The 13,491-nt window shown below is 37.1% G+C and overlaps 1 protein-coding gene across 4 annotated transcripts in view; it reads left to right on the forward strand.

The window, feature by feature from the left end:
• Nucleotides 1-350: 350 nt before the first annotated feature.
• Nucleotides 351-13,491, forward strand: part of si:dkey-24p1.1 (uncharacterized protein LOC556718 homolog) — a 97,908-nt gene continuing 84,767 nt past the window's right edge. For 2 of the 4 annotated variants that reach the window (XR_004949314.1, XR_004949313.1), the window contains exons 1-2: nucleotides 351-2,659; nucleotides 6,079-6,140. Coding sequence is in view for 2 of the 4 variants with exons in the window: in XM_024268445.2 (XP_024124213.1) it covers nucleotides 6,098-6,140; nucleotides 6,266-6,679; nucleotides 6,861-7,133; nucleotides 7,215-7,487; nucleotides 8,117-8,398; nucleotides 9,069-9,341; nucleotides 9,453-9,701; nucleotides 9,807-9,888; nucleotides 9,980-10,043; nucleotides 10,122-10,246; nucleotides 10,368-10,425; nucleotides 11,161-11,255; nucleotides 11,338-11,410; nucleotides 11,924-12,142 (2,523 nt within the window). In the remaining 2 variants the exon portion in view is untranslated. Of the gene's footprint in view, nucleotides 2,660-6,078; nucleotides 6,141-6,265; nucleotides 6,680-6,860; nucleotides 7,134-7,214; nucleotides 7,488-8,116; nucleotides 8,399-9,068; nucleotides 9,342-9,452; nucleotides 9,702-9,806; nucleotides 9,889-9,979; nucleotides 10,044-10,121; nucleotides 10,247-10,367; nucleotides 10,426-11,160; nucleotides 11,256-11,337; nucleotides 11,411-11,923; nucleotides 13,486-13,491 lie in introns of those variants that run through there. The other 2 variants (XM_024268445.2, XM_024268446.2) reach the window with 2 other exon arrangements.

The following is a 13,491-nucleotide window of genomic DNA, read 5'->3' on the forward strand; positions in this document are numbered from 1 at the left end:
CTCGTTTCCTAAAATAAATTTTCTAAAAATGTTCTCTTCTCAATTTTGCTTAAATTTTACTTGTTATGCTTGTATGAGAAGCATGTTTTCATCGGCCACAAAAGGCAACTTTTTTTAGGGAAGTGGCTAATTTGATAAGTTGATGGCTCAACTTATCTTCCTTGGAGCAAAAAAAGAACTTACAAATGCTGCAACATTTTTCTTGAACAAGAATAGTCTCATGTTTTTTTCTGTTTTTTGCTGCTGCCTTTTAAAAATGAGAAATTTAAGGTCTTAGCGGTTAAGGATCCTGGAGGAGTGAAAAATAACCCGGTAATTTTTTTTCCCCAAAATTTATAAAAATAAATAATTTTTTTTCTTTGTGTTCGTTAACTTATTTTAAAATAGAATTCGGAAAAACAGCCAGCATATATGCATAGGAGCCAAATATTGATTTGATGCTTGGATTAGAAAGGAACTTGATACAAAAACAGACGAATATTTAGATGACATGTTGTAACTTTACAACAGTTACATTTGTATAACTTGGGGAGCAGGAACTGTCTTAACACATGTTTCAAGAAAATAGGGTTGTTGTTCTTCCTCTTTATGCAAGTTATTTTCTTGCACTTTCTTAAACAGTTAAAAAAGTACAAAATTAAATAATAAAATATATATATATTTAAAGGCAAAAAACACAACAATAACACAATAACAAGGTCTTAGTTTAATGTTCTGCTGTGCTCCCCAAGTTCTAAATCCAACTAAAATCCAATAAAAAATTCATTTAACTAATAGGAAGTCAGAATGGCTTCATGATCATTGAATGACAACTATTTAGAACAGGACCCCCTACCAGGTGAAAGAATAGAGGATCCATAAGTGATGTGCATGAATACATTTAGTCTAACTGATCTTTCCTAATTAGACCCTATGTGGGCGCATTTGCACACACTTGATACCCTTTTCTTGAAGCCAAATGTTACATTATGAGGGGCACACATTGAAATGCTGGCTTGGCCAAGATTTATTCTCTTTTCTCGTCAGTATTTTGCTTGTAACTGCTGCCCTCATCCTTCCACAGGAATGGCTGACGTCTTCAAAGGCCTGAACCTGCTGGAAACGCTCAAAGAGTCGATTGAGAACAACAAGTTGTCCGATGTAAAGGATGCGGTGGAAGATCTCCTCATCAGTAGGATTAACGTGGCTGTGGCTGGAGACCGTGTGGAGGAAAAAGCCACTTTTATAAACTCTCTCAGTGGCCTCGGCTCTGGTGATGAAGGAGCCGCCCCCTTTCCCACCGCCGCTGACCCAGATGAGGTGGCTGGCTACCCAAACCCCAAACACCCTGATTTCCGCTTTTGGGATCTTCCTCCTGTGCCAAACACGTCCCCATTTGAAGCTGAGGGGTACATAACTAAATTCAAGTTTCTCCGCTACAATGTTGTCTTTATGACCTTCACAGAGGTCATCCACCCTAACTGCGTGGCGGTGTTCATGGAGGCCCTCTCTTTGCAGCGAGAAGCTGCGTACTTTGTTCTCTTAGCTTCCAAAAGAGACACAGAGAAGAGCCTGGAGGAGAAGAAGCAGGCGAGTCTGGACGTCCTGAAATCACAGGGTGTGAAAATCCCCAAAGTCTATCTGGTCAGACCCTCCGCTCTAGAAAAGCTCGACTTTCCTGACCTCTTGGGGGACGTTACCAAAGACCTTCCAGAGATCAGAGCTCACGCTCTTCTCCTAGCTCTGCCAACGCTCACCCCCACTTTGGTCACTCAGAAAAAAGAGGCCTTCAAGGCTCTGATATGGGCGGCCGCCTCTCTATCTGGAGGGATGTCAGCTATTCCTGTTCCTCTTGTAGCTTCCATGGTGGACTCCAGTGTGGCGGTGCGAATTCTAACAAAGGCACAGCTCTCTCTGTGCCTGGACGACGAGTCCGTTCAGCGATTGGCCCGGCAAAGAGGCCTTGAACCCTCGAGACTTAAGGAGCTGCGGACCTGTGTGATGTCTGTGGAGGTTACCAAAGGGGAAGTTAAAAAGCGCCTGGCAGCAGCAGAGAAGGATTTGGCTACGGTTTCATCGAAGCTGCTGCAGATGGCGATGCCTCGGCACGCTCGCTCCGCCAGCCGCTCCTTTGCTGCCATGCTGCAAGCGCTAAACGCCGCCGTGGACGAGATGGCAGCTGATGCAGAAAGAATAGTGGGGGCTGCTCTAGAAGAGAGGAAATGAGGCCTCACCTCAGCTAATTACGCTTCCTGTCTAATCGTTGCTTCCAATCCCTTTGATGTTTTGACACAAAATTTGTGCATATTTTGATTTGTTTTTATACTTTATATTTTGATCTTCAGTTGCATGTAACAGTGTAGAAGCAGTGCCACCGTAAAATTGTGTTTGGTACTTTTTTTGCTCCTCAGTAACCCTTCCCCCCTCCCCCTCCTCCCCATCCTCCCAAAATGTAATTCTGACAAATCTTTGAATAGCGGAAGTTAAAAGTGCTTTCATGCAGCAGGAAAAAAAAAAGATCAACCCTTAAAGCTGCTGAGATAATACAGGCTGCTCGCCTGCTTGACTGCATATGTAAATTCTTCAGGAGCTTCACTGAGGCGTCAAACCTTCCTTTTTTACATTTTAGTTGTACTTTAGACTTGGGTATGGATTGCACGCTGATTGAAGCACTCTAGAGGTAAGAATATCTTATGCTGGGCGTGCTCTTAATGTTGATTTCTGATTTTCTGAGATTGGTTTCCATTCTGCAAATGTAAAGGATTTTTTTTGGCTTAATCTGCTACATTTCTGCGAATAAACTGAAGAAATCCTGCTATTTATGAGGCGTTTGTCTTCTCCTTTACTGATTAAATGTTTTTCTCACAGCTCTTCTGATTAAACATGTTAATCAGAATAGACTATAACAATAGGAATGCATAGCATTTCATATTTGCAACGTCTTTGTACATGTTTTAAAAATGTGTTCTCTTTTCCTACTGCAGAAAAGAAGTTAAGATAAAAAAGTGCAAAAATTAAGAGGAACTTGAGAAATTCACACCAACCATATAAGGAACTTATGACATACACTAAAAATACAATGTTATGCTGCAGTCTAAATCTGTTTGACACACTTGATTCTAAACTCACAATTCAATTAAATAGTTCATTAAAACATATATGTTTAATGTGTGCAGGAGAGGCCAGTTAGATGTTAAAGCAAAAAGTTCTTAGAATTTTGACCCAATCAGATCAAAAGTTAAGCACTGAAAATATTTAATTCTTGTAATTTTTGTGTACAACTACAAAAACAGCAGCTACTGTTTCAAAACCTTTATCGTATTAATCTTCCAGTTGACAAGATGATGGTTACAACTTTTTATTCCCAAAAGAAGACATTTTAAGCTCCAAGATGCATCTTTTTACCTATAAGTAGCAAAGCTATCACCTATTTTACTGGAAAAAAATAAGTAAAAATAAACTAAAAACTTTTAGAAAAGTCCAATAACCCTGAATGTCAGTCAAAACAATTTGTTTTTTCTTCCTTTTTTAAACTAAATATAATTTTCTATGTGAAATGCAAATAATTGTCTTCTTGGCACACATGGAAATGTTGAAATCATGTGTAAAACATTTCGCATGTGCAGACGGTGATTACTTAAAAGATTTGTTTCTGGTGTTTTGGTTTGCATGCTGATCAACACCGTGACATGCTTCTGTTTGATTAGAGTGAGATGACTTTTATCAGAATCTAACCTCACAGTGGGTAGGCTTGTTGTTTTAGTAAGGCAGCAAAAAAACCTCTGAGCTCTTCCTGTTTGCATCAATTCTGTCTCCTTTTTTGTTGCTTATAATGTAACTGTTGGAGAAATAAACTACCGTATTTTTCGGACTATAAGTCGCACCGGAGTATAAGTCGCAGGGGCCAAAAAATGCATAATGAAGAAGAAAAAACCATACATAAGTCGCACTGGAGTATAAGTCGCATTTTTTTCCAAGTAATTTATTTTACAAACTGATTGAAAAAAACAATATTACATCATCCTGGAAGGTAAGTTATAACATTCATAAGTGAATAGAAAACAGGCTGAATATGTGTCAACACATATTCACATATTAGCATCATGAAAAAAACGAAAAGGTGTAGCATTTATATAACATAACAGTTTTATTTAACTATAGCCTCAAGAACTCATCAACTTTGTATCTTTACTGTAATTAATTGCACGCAATCTCACTCCATATCACTAAATCCCTTAAATTCTTCGTCCTCTGTGTCACGTCTGAATAACTAAAGTAAATAAAGTAAATAAAGTAATTGCATAGATCACCATAAGAGGGCACTCTAGATTACGGTCCAAATCTCATCTCATTAAAAATTCGTATATAAGTCGCACTGGAGTATAAGTCGCAGGGACATTCAATCTATGAAAAAAAACGCGACTTATAGTCCGGAAAATACGGTATGTTAATAGCAATCAAGTGAGTCGTCATAGTTACAAGTCTTTGGGTCAGGTGTGGGTCCTTGGCCAAATGATTAGATGGATGGCTGCTCACTTGTCAATGAGGAGGAGATTTTAAAGCTCTTTTTTTACGGTGGTCAACACGGTTCACATAAATACAAAAGCCACAACAGAAATAAAGAATATCAGAATTTTTTTTTAAGTTTCACTCAGTTTTAAGCTATTGCTGCTTCTTGAGAGGTACGTGATTTGTAAGAACAGGGGTTACAAACAAATTTTGCACAAATCATGTACCTCTCAGGAAGCAACAATAGCTTGAAACTGAATGATACCAAAAGAAAAAAAAAACATTAAAAAAAGTTTGTTATTAATTTTGATTTTGATTTTCTTCTATTGTGTTTTGTTGTCTTTTGTCGTCATGCTTCGGCCTTTGTAGGCCTTTTGTCATTGTGTTGTGTCTTTTGCATTTATGTGAGCTGTGTCTGCCACCCTTCTTTTTGATTTACTGCAGTACATACATTATATTTTGCTGAAAATTAAAAAAAATAATAAAATAAACTTCATGTTTTAAAGGCTTAAAGCACAATAAGTAGAAAAAGTACATCAAAGGTTTCTGATGGAATCAAACTGTAATTAAAATCTTGCTGTAGTGTCTCGCATAACGAACGTCCTACAGAAGAATTTGATCAAAGAACAATAGTTTGCCTTTTAGAACAAACTTTAATGATATAATGTAATTCATATTTCTGTAAATATCTGTTATATGTATTTGTGTGTCATAAGGCTGTATATGTCTTAATTTCATTAAACTTTTACAAATTATGCCTTAATTTAAATAGCAGTATTAACAATATTCAGCATACAGTCTCAACATTAAAATCTTTGAGTTAATCAGTTGTCCTAAATTTGAAATGTGAAAAAAGGACAAAATTCGTATGGAGAGAAATTAGTTTTTCACCGATAGGACCCTTTCACATCTCCAAGGTTCGTCCGTGAGGCCTGTGTTTGAATGCTGCTATAATGCTCTGAGTCATCAGTTTTCTTTTCAGCCGCTTTGATGCAGATTTTGTATAATATCTGGTGAAACTTGATATTTTCCCATTTGATTGGAGTGGGGTTTTAAAAATGTACATGCGTTATTAATTTTAAGCTGTTGTAATTTTGATTTGTGCATGTGTAAATCATATTTTGTATTTTTTTTATTTAATAATTATTGTACTTATGCACAAAATATATTGTATAAATTACAATTCAAGAATTATGCACACACAACTAAAACGTTACTCATAAATCGAGAATTATGCACACACAAATTAGGGTGATACTTCTTTCTCCCCATAAAACTGAACCTTCTGAGAAAAAAGTACAGAATATCTTGGTTTTAAGTGGGACTATTAAAGAGAGAGAAGACTTATGTTTTAAGGTTGGAGGTTGTTCTACTAACTGTGTCTTAACTCACTTATTGTATTTCAAATGAGCTTCACTGTTAAAGCCATAGAATTGTTGCCTGAGTTTGACTTATGTTGAAGTGCAACAAGACAGCCTGCAATCAAGGAAGTCGAAAATATAACTTATAAATATGTATAAATATTTATTAAAATAATTTAAATAATAAATATCAATTTTAACATTTAACATGCAACATTTTGTGTTGCAGAGAGCAGGCTTCAGTGAAAATGAATGCTCTTGGGTGTTTGGTATTATTGATCCTCATAACAAGTAGGTTATTTTTTTTTCTTCTATAATGAGAACATGCTGTCTAACTTCTATAATCAAATAATGTTGTCTAACTGGATTATAGTTTATGAACTAACTTTTCTAATTACTTTTTCTTACATTTACAGACTGTTCTTGTAACACAGCAAAGACAAATCCTTTTGTGTTTGAGAAGATCCAGATCACAGCTGAAGAAGACTCCTGTGTTGAAATCAAATGTAAACCCACAAATGTTCCTGTAGATACTGGAGGTGCAGAATGGTTTTGGATGAAGAATGCAACCTGGACTCAGAATAAAGAATTCAATGGGACTGTCCTTTACAGCAATGATGAGTCAAAAAGGCCCGTCAGTCCACTCTTTAAAAACAGAGTAACATATACAGGCTCTATACATGGATCTGCTGGAACACAACAAGGACATCAACTGTGTCAAATTAAAATCTGTAACCTGAGTTTAAATGACAGTGGAGATTATATGTTCAGATATGAGAAAGGAAATGATAAATGGGTGACAAAGCCTAGAGCTAACCTAACTGTTGGTGGTAAGTACAAAGATCAAGAAATAGAACAATACAGTTGTGAACAAATATTAAATCAAAACATGATAGCACAACATTCATGGTTTTACTAAATGGCGACAAAAAAATTAACTGTTTTCATACTAAAATCCTGTAAATGTGAATTTGACTTAATGATTGTCACAGAAGTGTTTTGTCTTTTCAGTCGTCCCTAAAGTTGAGATTCTGATTCAGAATCAGAGTGAAGGAACATTACAAGACATCAAAGAAGGAGACAGCATCACTCTTGAGTGCAAACTGAAGAAAAGTAACCCAAAACCTGACAGCTTTTCCTGGCATAAAGATGGGAAACACCTTAAGAATGGTCAGATTTATGAATTGTTCAGGATCAAACCAGAGGACAGAGGCAGCTACACATGTGGAGCCAGTAACCTGATTGGTTCTGGAACGTCAAAGTCCATTTATCTAAATGTTAAATGTAAGTTTTAAATCTTTATGGATACTTGTAAAAAACACAAGCAACAAAATTACATCAATCTTTTTTTCCTCCAACTCCTAGACAAGCCGAGGAATATCAGCATTTCCAGCCAGGGTCTTCATAATAACAGAGTTAAAATCAACAGCAGCATCTCATTTACCTGCAATGCTGCAGCAAATCCAGCGCCGCAGTTCTCCTGGTACAAACAGTCTGAAGGAAAACCAAAGATTTTACAAACAGACCAAAAGGTTTTCAATATAAGTCGGGTTCAAAGAAAAGATGAAGCATGTTACGTATGCAATGCATCCAATATCCTCGGTGAAGGGAATGACAGTACTTGTATAGAAGTTTTGTGTGAGTAACAACTTTTTTCTGCAGTCTATTACAATTGAATAAAACTACGTGTTGTGGGGCGGCCGTGGTGCAGTGGTAGGGCGGTCGACTCCTGATCAGAAGTGAGCGGGTTCGATTCCCGCCTTGCCCGACCATGAGTCGAAGTGTCCTTGGGCACACCACCAGTGTGTGAATGTGTGCGTGAATGGGTGAATGGGTCTGTGACTGTGAAGCGCTTTGGGCCCTCGAAGGAGGGTAGAAAGCGCTATACAAGTGTACGCCATTTACCATTTTAACAAAGTAACCACATAGGTGATTTTTATAGATCCAGAATCATATTTGAGGTGGTCTGATTAATCTCACCAAATATTTATTACACACAAACAACAAAAGTTAGTGAACAATATAACAATTATTTCTGTTTTAATCATAACTAAAGAATTGTACAAAATCACAGTTTTATTAATGCTCTTTGGCAAACAGCTTATGCAACCTATTTTATACTTGTTTAACATTTGAAAACCATTTTTACTTAGTGCTGGTTGTTTACTTTTTTGTTTTTGTCATGTTAAATACAACCATACTGTAATTAGGATAAGAAAATAACTTGTTTAACTCAACCCTCAAATCTCAGCTGTTTTCTCTTTCAGTTCCTCCCACAGACATCCTGTTGACCATGGACACAAAGGTCAGAGAGGATCAGCTCGTCACATTCAACTGCACCACTGAAAGTTTCCCAGCTGCAAATTTCACTGTGAAAACATCTTCAACATCATATAATCATTCTTCAGGAAAATATTCATCCCAATCTAAAAAACACACTTTCATAAATACATTTAATGCAACTTCAGCCCATGCTGGATCTTACATCTGTGTTGCAACAAACAGTGAAGGAAATCAGACAAGCCAAGAGAAGATCCTGGAGGTTGAATGTGAGTGATCAGTACATCTATATAAACTCATTTATTTTGTCCCTTTTGGGGTCGTGGGGTGCAGGAGCCCAACCCGGCGACCAATGGGCGAAGGCGGGGTTCACCCTGGACAGGTCGCCAATCTGTCTCAGGGCCTCAATCACACACTCATACACTCTTAGGGACAATTTAGAGTAACCAATTCACCTATGAAGCATGTTTTTGGACAGTGGGAGGAAGACCCACACATGCAGGGTGAAGACATGCTCCCCCAGCCAGGATTCTTGCTGTGACCCAAGAAAGCTAATACTGCACCACCGTGCAGCCCCAAACAAATGTCACTTGTATAATTTCAGTTAACATCTGTCAAGCTTTTGAAAAGGGTGAGACAAAGAAGTTACAAATATAGCGTAAACATTGTGTTGTTTCGCTGCTCCTGAAGTCCAAGAACATTTAGTGAGACACAAAAGCTTGACATGTCTGTTTTTTTTTGTTTTTTTACCAAAGTAGACATATTGTAACAAAAAGCTCAAGTGTTAGTTGATAGTTAAGATATTTATGCTTTTGTTCTTGTTTTAAGTTTAAAAAAAAGACGATTGCTGCTTTAAAAAGTTTTTTTTTCAAATAAGAGTTAAACCTTAAGCAATACAAATGATATTTAATACATTTTGTTGTAACTCTTTGAATTCAGATTCCCCCAAAGATGTGAGAGTAGAAGCACAGCCTGGATCTGTTGTGGTGGAAAATCAGTCTTTCTCATTGAACTGCAGCTTCCATTCTAACCCATCCATCACCTCACTCACCTGGATGAAGAAGACCAATGACAGCAGAGAAATGACTGTGAGTTCTGAGACGAGATTCTCTGTGAAATCTGCCAGTCCCTCTGACAGTGGATGGTACAGCTGTTCAGCTACAAATGAAGTTGGAACAGAAAAATCCCAGCCTGTACAGATTACAGTTTATTGTGAGTATTGAAAAAAGGAGCAAACGTCAAACATGAACCACATGTTCCTAAACACAGATATACTAAACTCATAATGTTGATCTGCTTCATCTCTTCCTTCATTCTGCTTAGATGCTCCAAGACAAACATTAATCATCAAAGGTGAAGAACAGGTGCATGATGGGAAACGTTTTGTGACTCTGAGCTGCAGCAGTCTCTGTGATCCTCCTGCAACTTATGTCTGGTACAAAAAAGGAGAAGATGAAAAAGTTTCTGATGGAAAGAAGTTAACAGTGTTCTCAGACCAAGCAGGAGAGTACTATTGTGTTGCTGAAAATAAGATCGGTCGAAGATCATCTAAAACTGTGAGACTGTTTGATGGTAAGTAAAAGAAGATTTAACAATTAAATGATTCTTTTGGACTTTATTCAAAATCAATAAGTATAAAAATTTACATATATATTTCTGAATCTCTTTAATCAACAGACACCGTAAAAAAAATAGTGAAATTTTTATTGATTGCTCTGAGTGTGATCTTCATAATTATTTTAGTTTTCCTTTTGTACAGGTAAGAAATATCATTTTTCAAACAAAGATTTCCTACAACTGACCCTGTTTAAAATATTCACATGAACTTATTCTTTAAATTAACTTGTTAGACACAGGAGGAAAAAATTCCTTCAGCAAGGAACTACAAACAGACCGGTCTGCAGTAATTTTGTGGTAAGAAATCATCAAATAATTTAAATTCTTTTCATGGAAATATTTATATGAAACTTGTGTGTGCAAACACCTATTCAGGTTTGCTGGAGTGGAGCGTTCAATCAGGCGGCTTCAGCAGAGCCTTTCAGAAGCAGAGAGGACCTCCTACCAGAGCAGGACTGCCGTCCAAAACCACCCCAAGGACAACAGCGCCCTCATGTCCCGTATGACAGCAGGATCACGCACTGAACTAAACTCAGGCTCTTTAATTAGACAATTTAAATCAATCAGATGTTAATGAAATTGAAAAAAAGACACAATGAAGACCCTTTTTTTGTTTTACAGGTCTGCATCCAACATAGACTGTGTTTACAGCACTGTAGAGCTGCCCAAGAAGATACAGGTGAGTGCAGAGATTCAAGGTATATTAGCTTAAAATTCAGATTAGGTTGAATTAATGGGGTTGTGCTAAAAACCTGATTGCCTTTGTGATGTTTTTATTTTGTGGATTTTACAAATAGTATCTTGTTTGAGTTTGCTATATTTTCTGGAGAATTTGTATGAGAGTGAAAAAAAGTACAGTTAAGTAACGAGTAGTAAATACCTCCTTATTGGGGAAAGAGTAAAGTAGTTTAATTACAGTTTCATCCAGGAAGTAAAGTAAAATAATCAATGCCTTTTTAAAGTAATTTAAACAACACTGTTTACTCCGAAACATTGTCAAAAAATGCTGAATGTGTCGCCTTGAGAGACAAAGAGTTTGTTGCAGAAAATTGCTAACAATGTTTTCCTGCTAAAGTTTAGAGTTGAAGTTGATTTTTATCTTTAGTGGGTTAAAAAAAAAAAAAAGTTATATATCTGGAATTATTTGTAGACTTTAATTTTCAATTTGTAAACAGCACTTTTTGCCCATTTGCATTGATAACATTTTAAATAAAGATTGCTAACTTTTGAATTTCACAAACATCTTAATTGTTTCATGTTTGAAAATAAAATTGAAAATAACATATTTTAAAGCCAAGTAGATGGATCTCTAAGAGAAGAATTCTTAGTTTTTCTTAGTAAATGTTAGTAGATGTAACTTATATTCACTTTCTAATTACCAATCAACTGATGTCTAATGTCTGCTTCTGTTTAGACTTCCTCAGCAGAAAAGTCAAAGACAAAGCAACAATCACACATGGATGATGATTCTCTCAACTATGCTTCCCTGCACTTTAAAAATAAGCCAAAGTAAGAATATAAGTTTTGTCCTTTTTTTTAAATTAATGTGATTTGCATTTTGCATCATATCATTAAAAACATGTCAATCTAGGTGCCCAAAGCCTAGGATACCAGAGGAGGATGTTGTGTATGCCAAAGTCTGTAAAGCCAAGCCTCCCAGTGAGGTCAGAAACAACTCAAACATACTTTTTAGTACACTATTCCCAGCTCTATCATACAAAAGAGACAAAGAATATTTGAGAAATCATCTTAACTGAGATATTACAGGAAACTGTATTGTATATTTTTAAAGATTTTTTTGTATGATGGTGCAGAAAACAAGGACTTAAAACTAACAAACAAGCAACAATTCTTTACCAAGTAGCTCGTCTATCTTCAACTCTACCTGTTTTAATGGCAACTGTTTGTACTAGTTATCTGTATAAAAGACACCCTAACCGGGTTTACATTGGATGGTATTTAAGGGAATTTTTGTTACGGACCAAATACTTTTCTGCAACATCATACAAATAAATTATTTATATGCGTGATGTGTTCATGGATTCTTCCAAGTCTATTTCTGAATGTAACAAGCCTCTCAAACTCTTTTGATGACTGACAAATACTTATTTTCCCCGTTGTTCTATATCTGCAAGGGTAAAACTCCTTCAAAATCTAACTTTATTTTCTCTTTGAAGGGACAAGAGGAGCATATGGATTATGAAAATGTCAGTGATGTGCACACAGCCAATCTTCAGAATGTTTATAACTCTGACTCTGACACCAGTGACGATGTTGTGGAGGTGAATTATACACAGGTGAACTTTATACCAAAGCCTGGACACCAGAGGACCAGGAGAAGCTCCAGCAGCTCTCAGGAAGAAACTCAGTATTCTCAAATCAAATTTGAGACCTGAAAAGGGCTTTTGTAGGCAGAGAAAAGAGGATTTACCAGAACAGAAATCATCAAAATGATGCATTATTGAGAAAACATATCAGCATCCATGGCACCTCCATCCTGGTCTTTACAGCCCCTTCACTGGCCACCTCAACCATTGCATATCTCTCCTCTTCTGCCTTTCCCGCAAAACTTTCAAGCTTCAACTTGTTCAGAACAGAGGCGCTCAAATAATTATGATTTTTGGGTAGTTAACTTTTTTAGTCTCACCACATTTCACCTGTTCATCAGCAGCTCCACGTTAAATTCAGAATCGACTACAAACTTTTGCCATTCGTCTTTAAATCCAGCCACAACTTTTCTTCCTCATAGTTGTCCATTCTCCTCCACATCACTCCTTGTTCATGTTGAGTTAGATCTTCATTCTTCCTTCATCTAACTGTTCCTTTTACCCACATAAGCATCATGAGGGGCAGAGCCTTCAGCTGGGTTAGAGTAACAGTTGATTTGAGGTTAAGTTTAGGGGCTGAACTTTGAAATTCACTCCTTCAGAGATGCTAAATATTGACTTAGCTCTCAAAACGTACTCACTATACCTGCATTTCACCAAAGCTGTATCATGATGATTCAACATCTGTGATCATTTGAACAAACTGTCTTCTACTGTTTAATCTTATTTTGCATGTACACTGCCCTCAGTTTTAGATTAAACATATTAATAATATTTTATGTTATATTCGCAACTGTTGGAAGATCGGAGTGAGATCGACAGGCGGATTGAAGCAGCGTCCGTCATTATGTGGTCGCTGAACTGCTCCAATGTGGAGAAGAGAGAACTGAAGCAGAAAGCAAAGCTCTCAATTTATTGGTCAGTCTTCGTTCCAGTGCTCACCTGTGGTCATGAGCTCTGGATATGGCCAAAAGAATTATGTCCCGACTACAAGCAGCTGAAATCCTCCATAAGATGGCTGGATGCTTTCTTAGATATAGGGTGAGAAGCTCAGACAGCTGAAGAGAGCTCAGAGTAGAGTCGCTCCCCCATCATATCGAGGATCTGGTCTGGATGCCTCCTGGACACCTCCATGGGTAGGTGTTCCCAACTGGGTAGAGGATCCGGGGAAGACCTAGGACACACTGGAGAGACTATGTCTCTCGGCTGGCCTGGGAACACCTTGGGGTCCAGCCAGTGGAGCTTGAGGAAGTGGCCGGGGAGAGGGAAGTTTGGGTATCTTTGCTTGCTGCAGAATAAGATTGATGGATGTTATTTTTGTAAATATTTACCATGTAGTGCTAAACTTTTGCAATATTTAAATTGTATTAAACCCATTCATCAGTGGTTTCACATTGATTTGGTATAATGAAACTGCT

Source organism: Oryzias melastigma, linkage group LG16, assembly GCF_002922805.2.
Source record: "Oryzias melastigma strain HK-1 linkage group LG16, ASM292280v2, whole genome shotgun sequence".
NCBI lineage: Eukaryota > Metazoa > Chordata > Actinopteri > Beloniformes > Adrianichthyidae > Oryzias > Oryzias melastigma.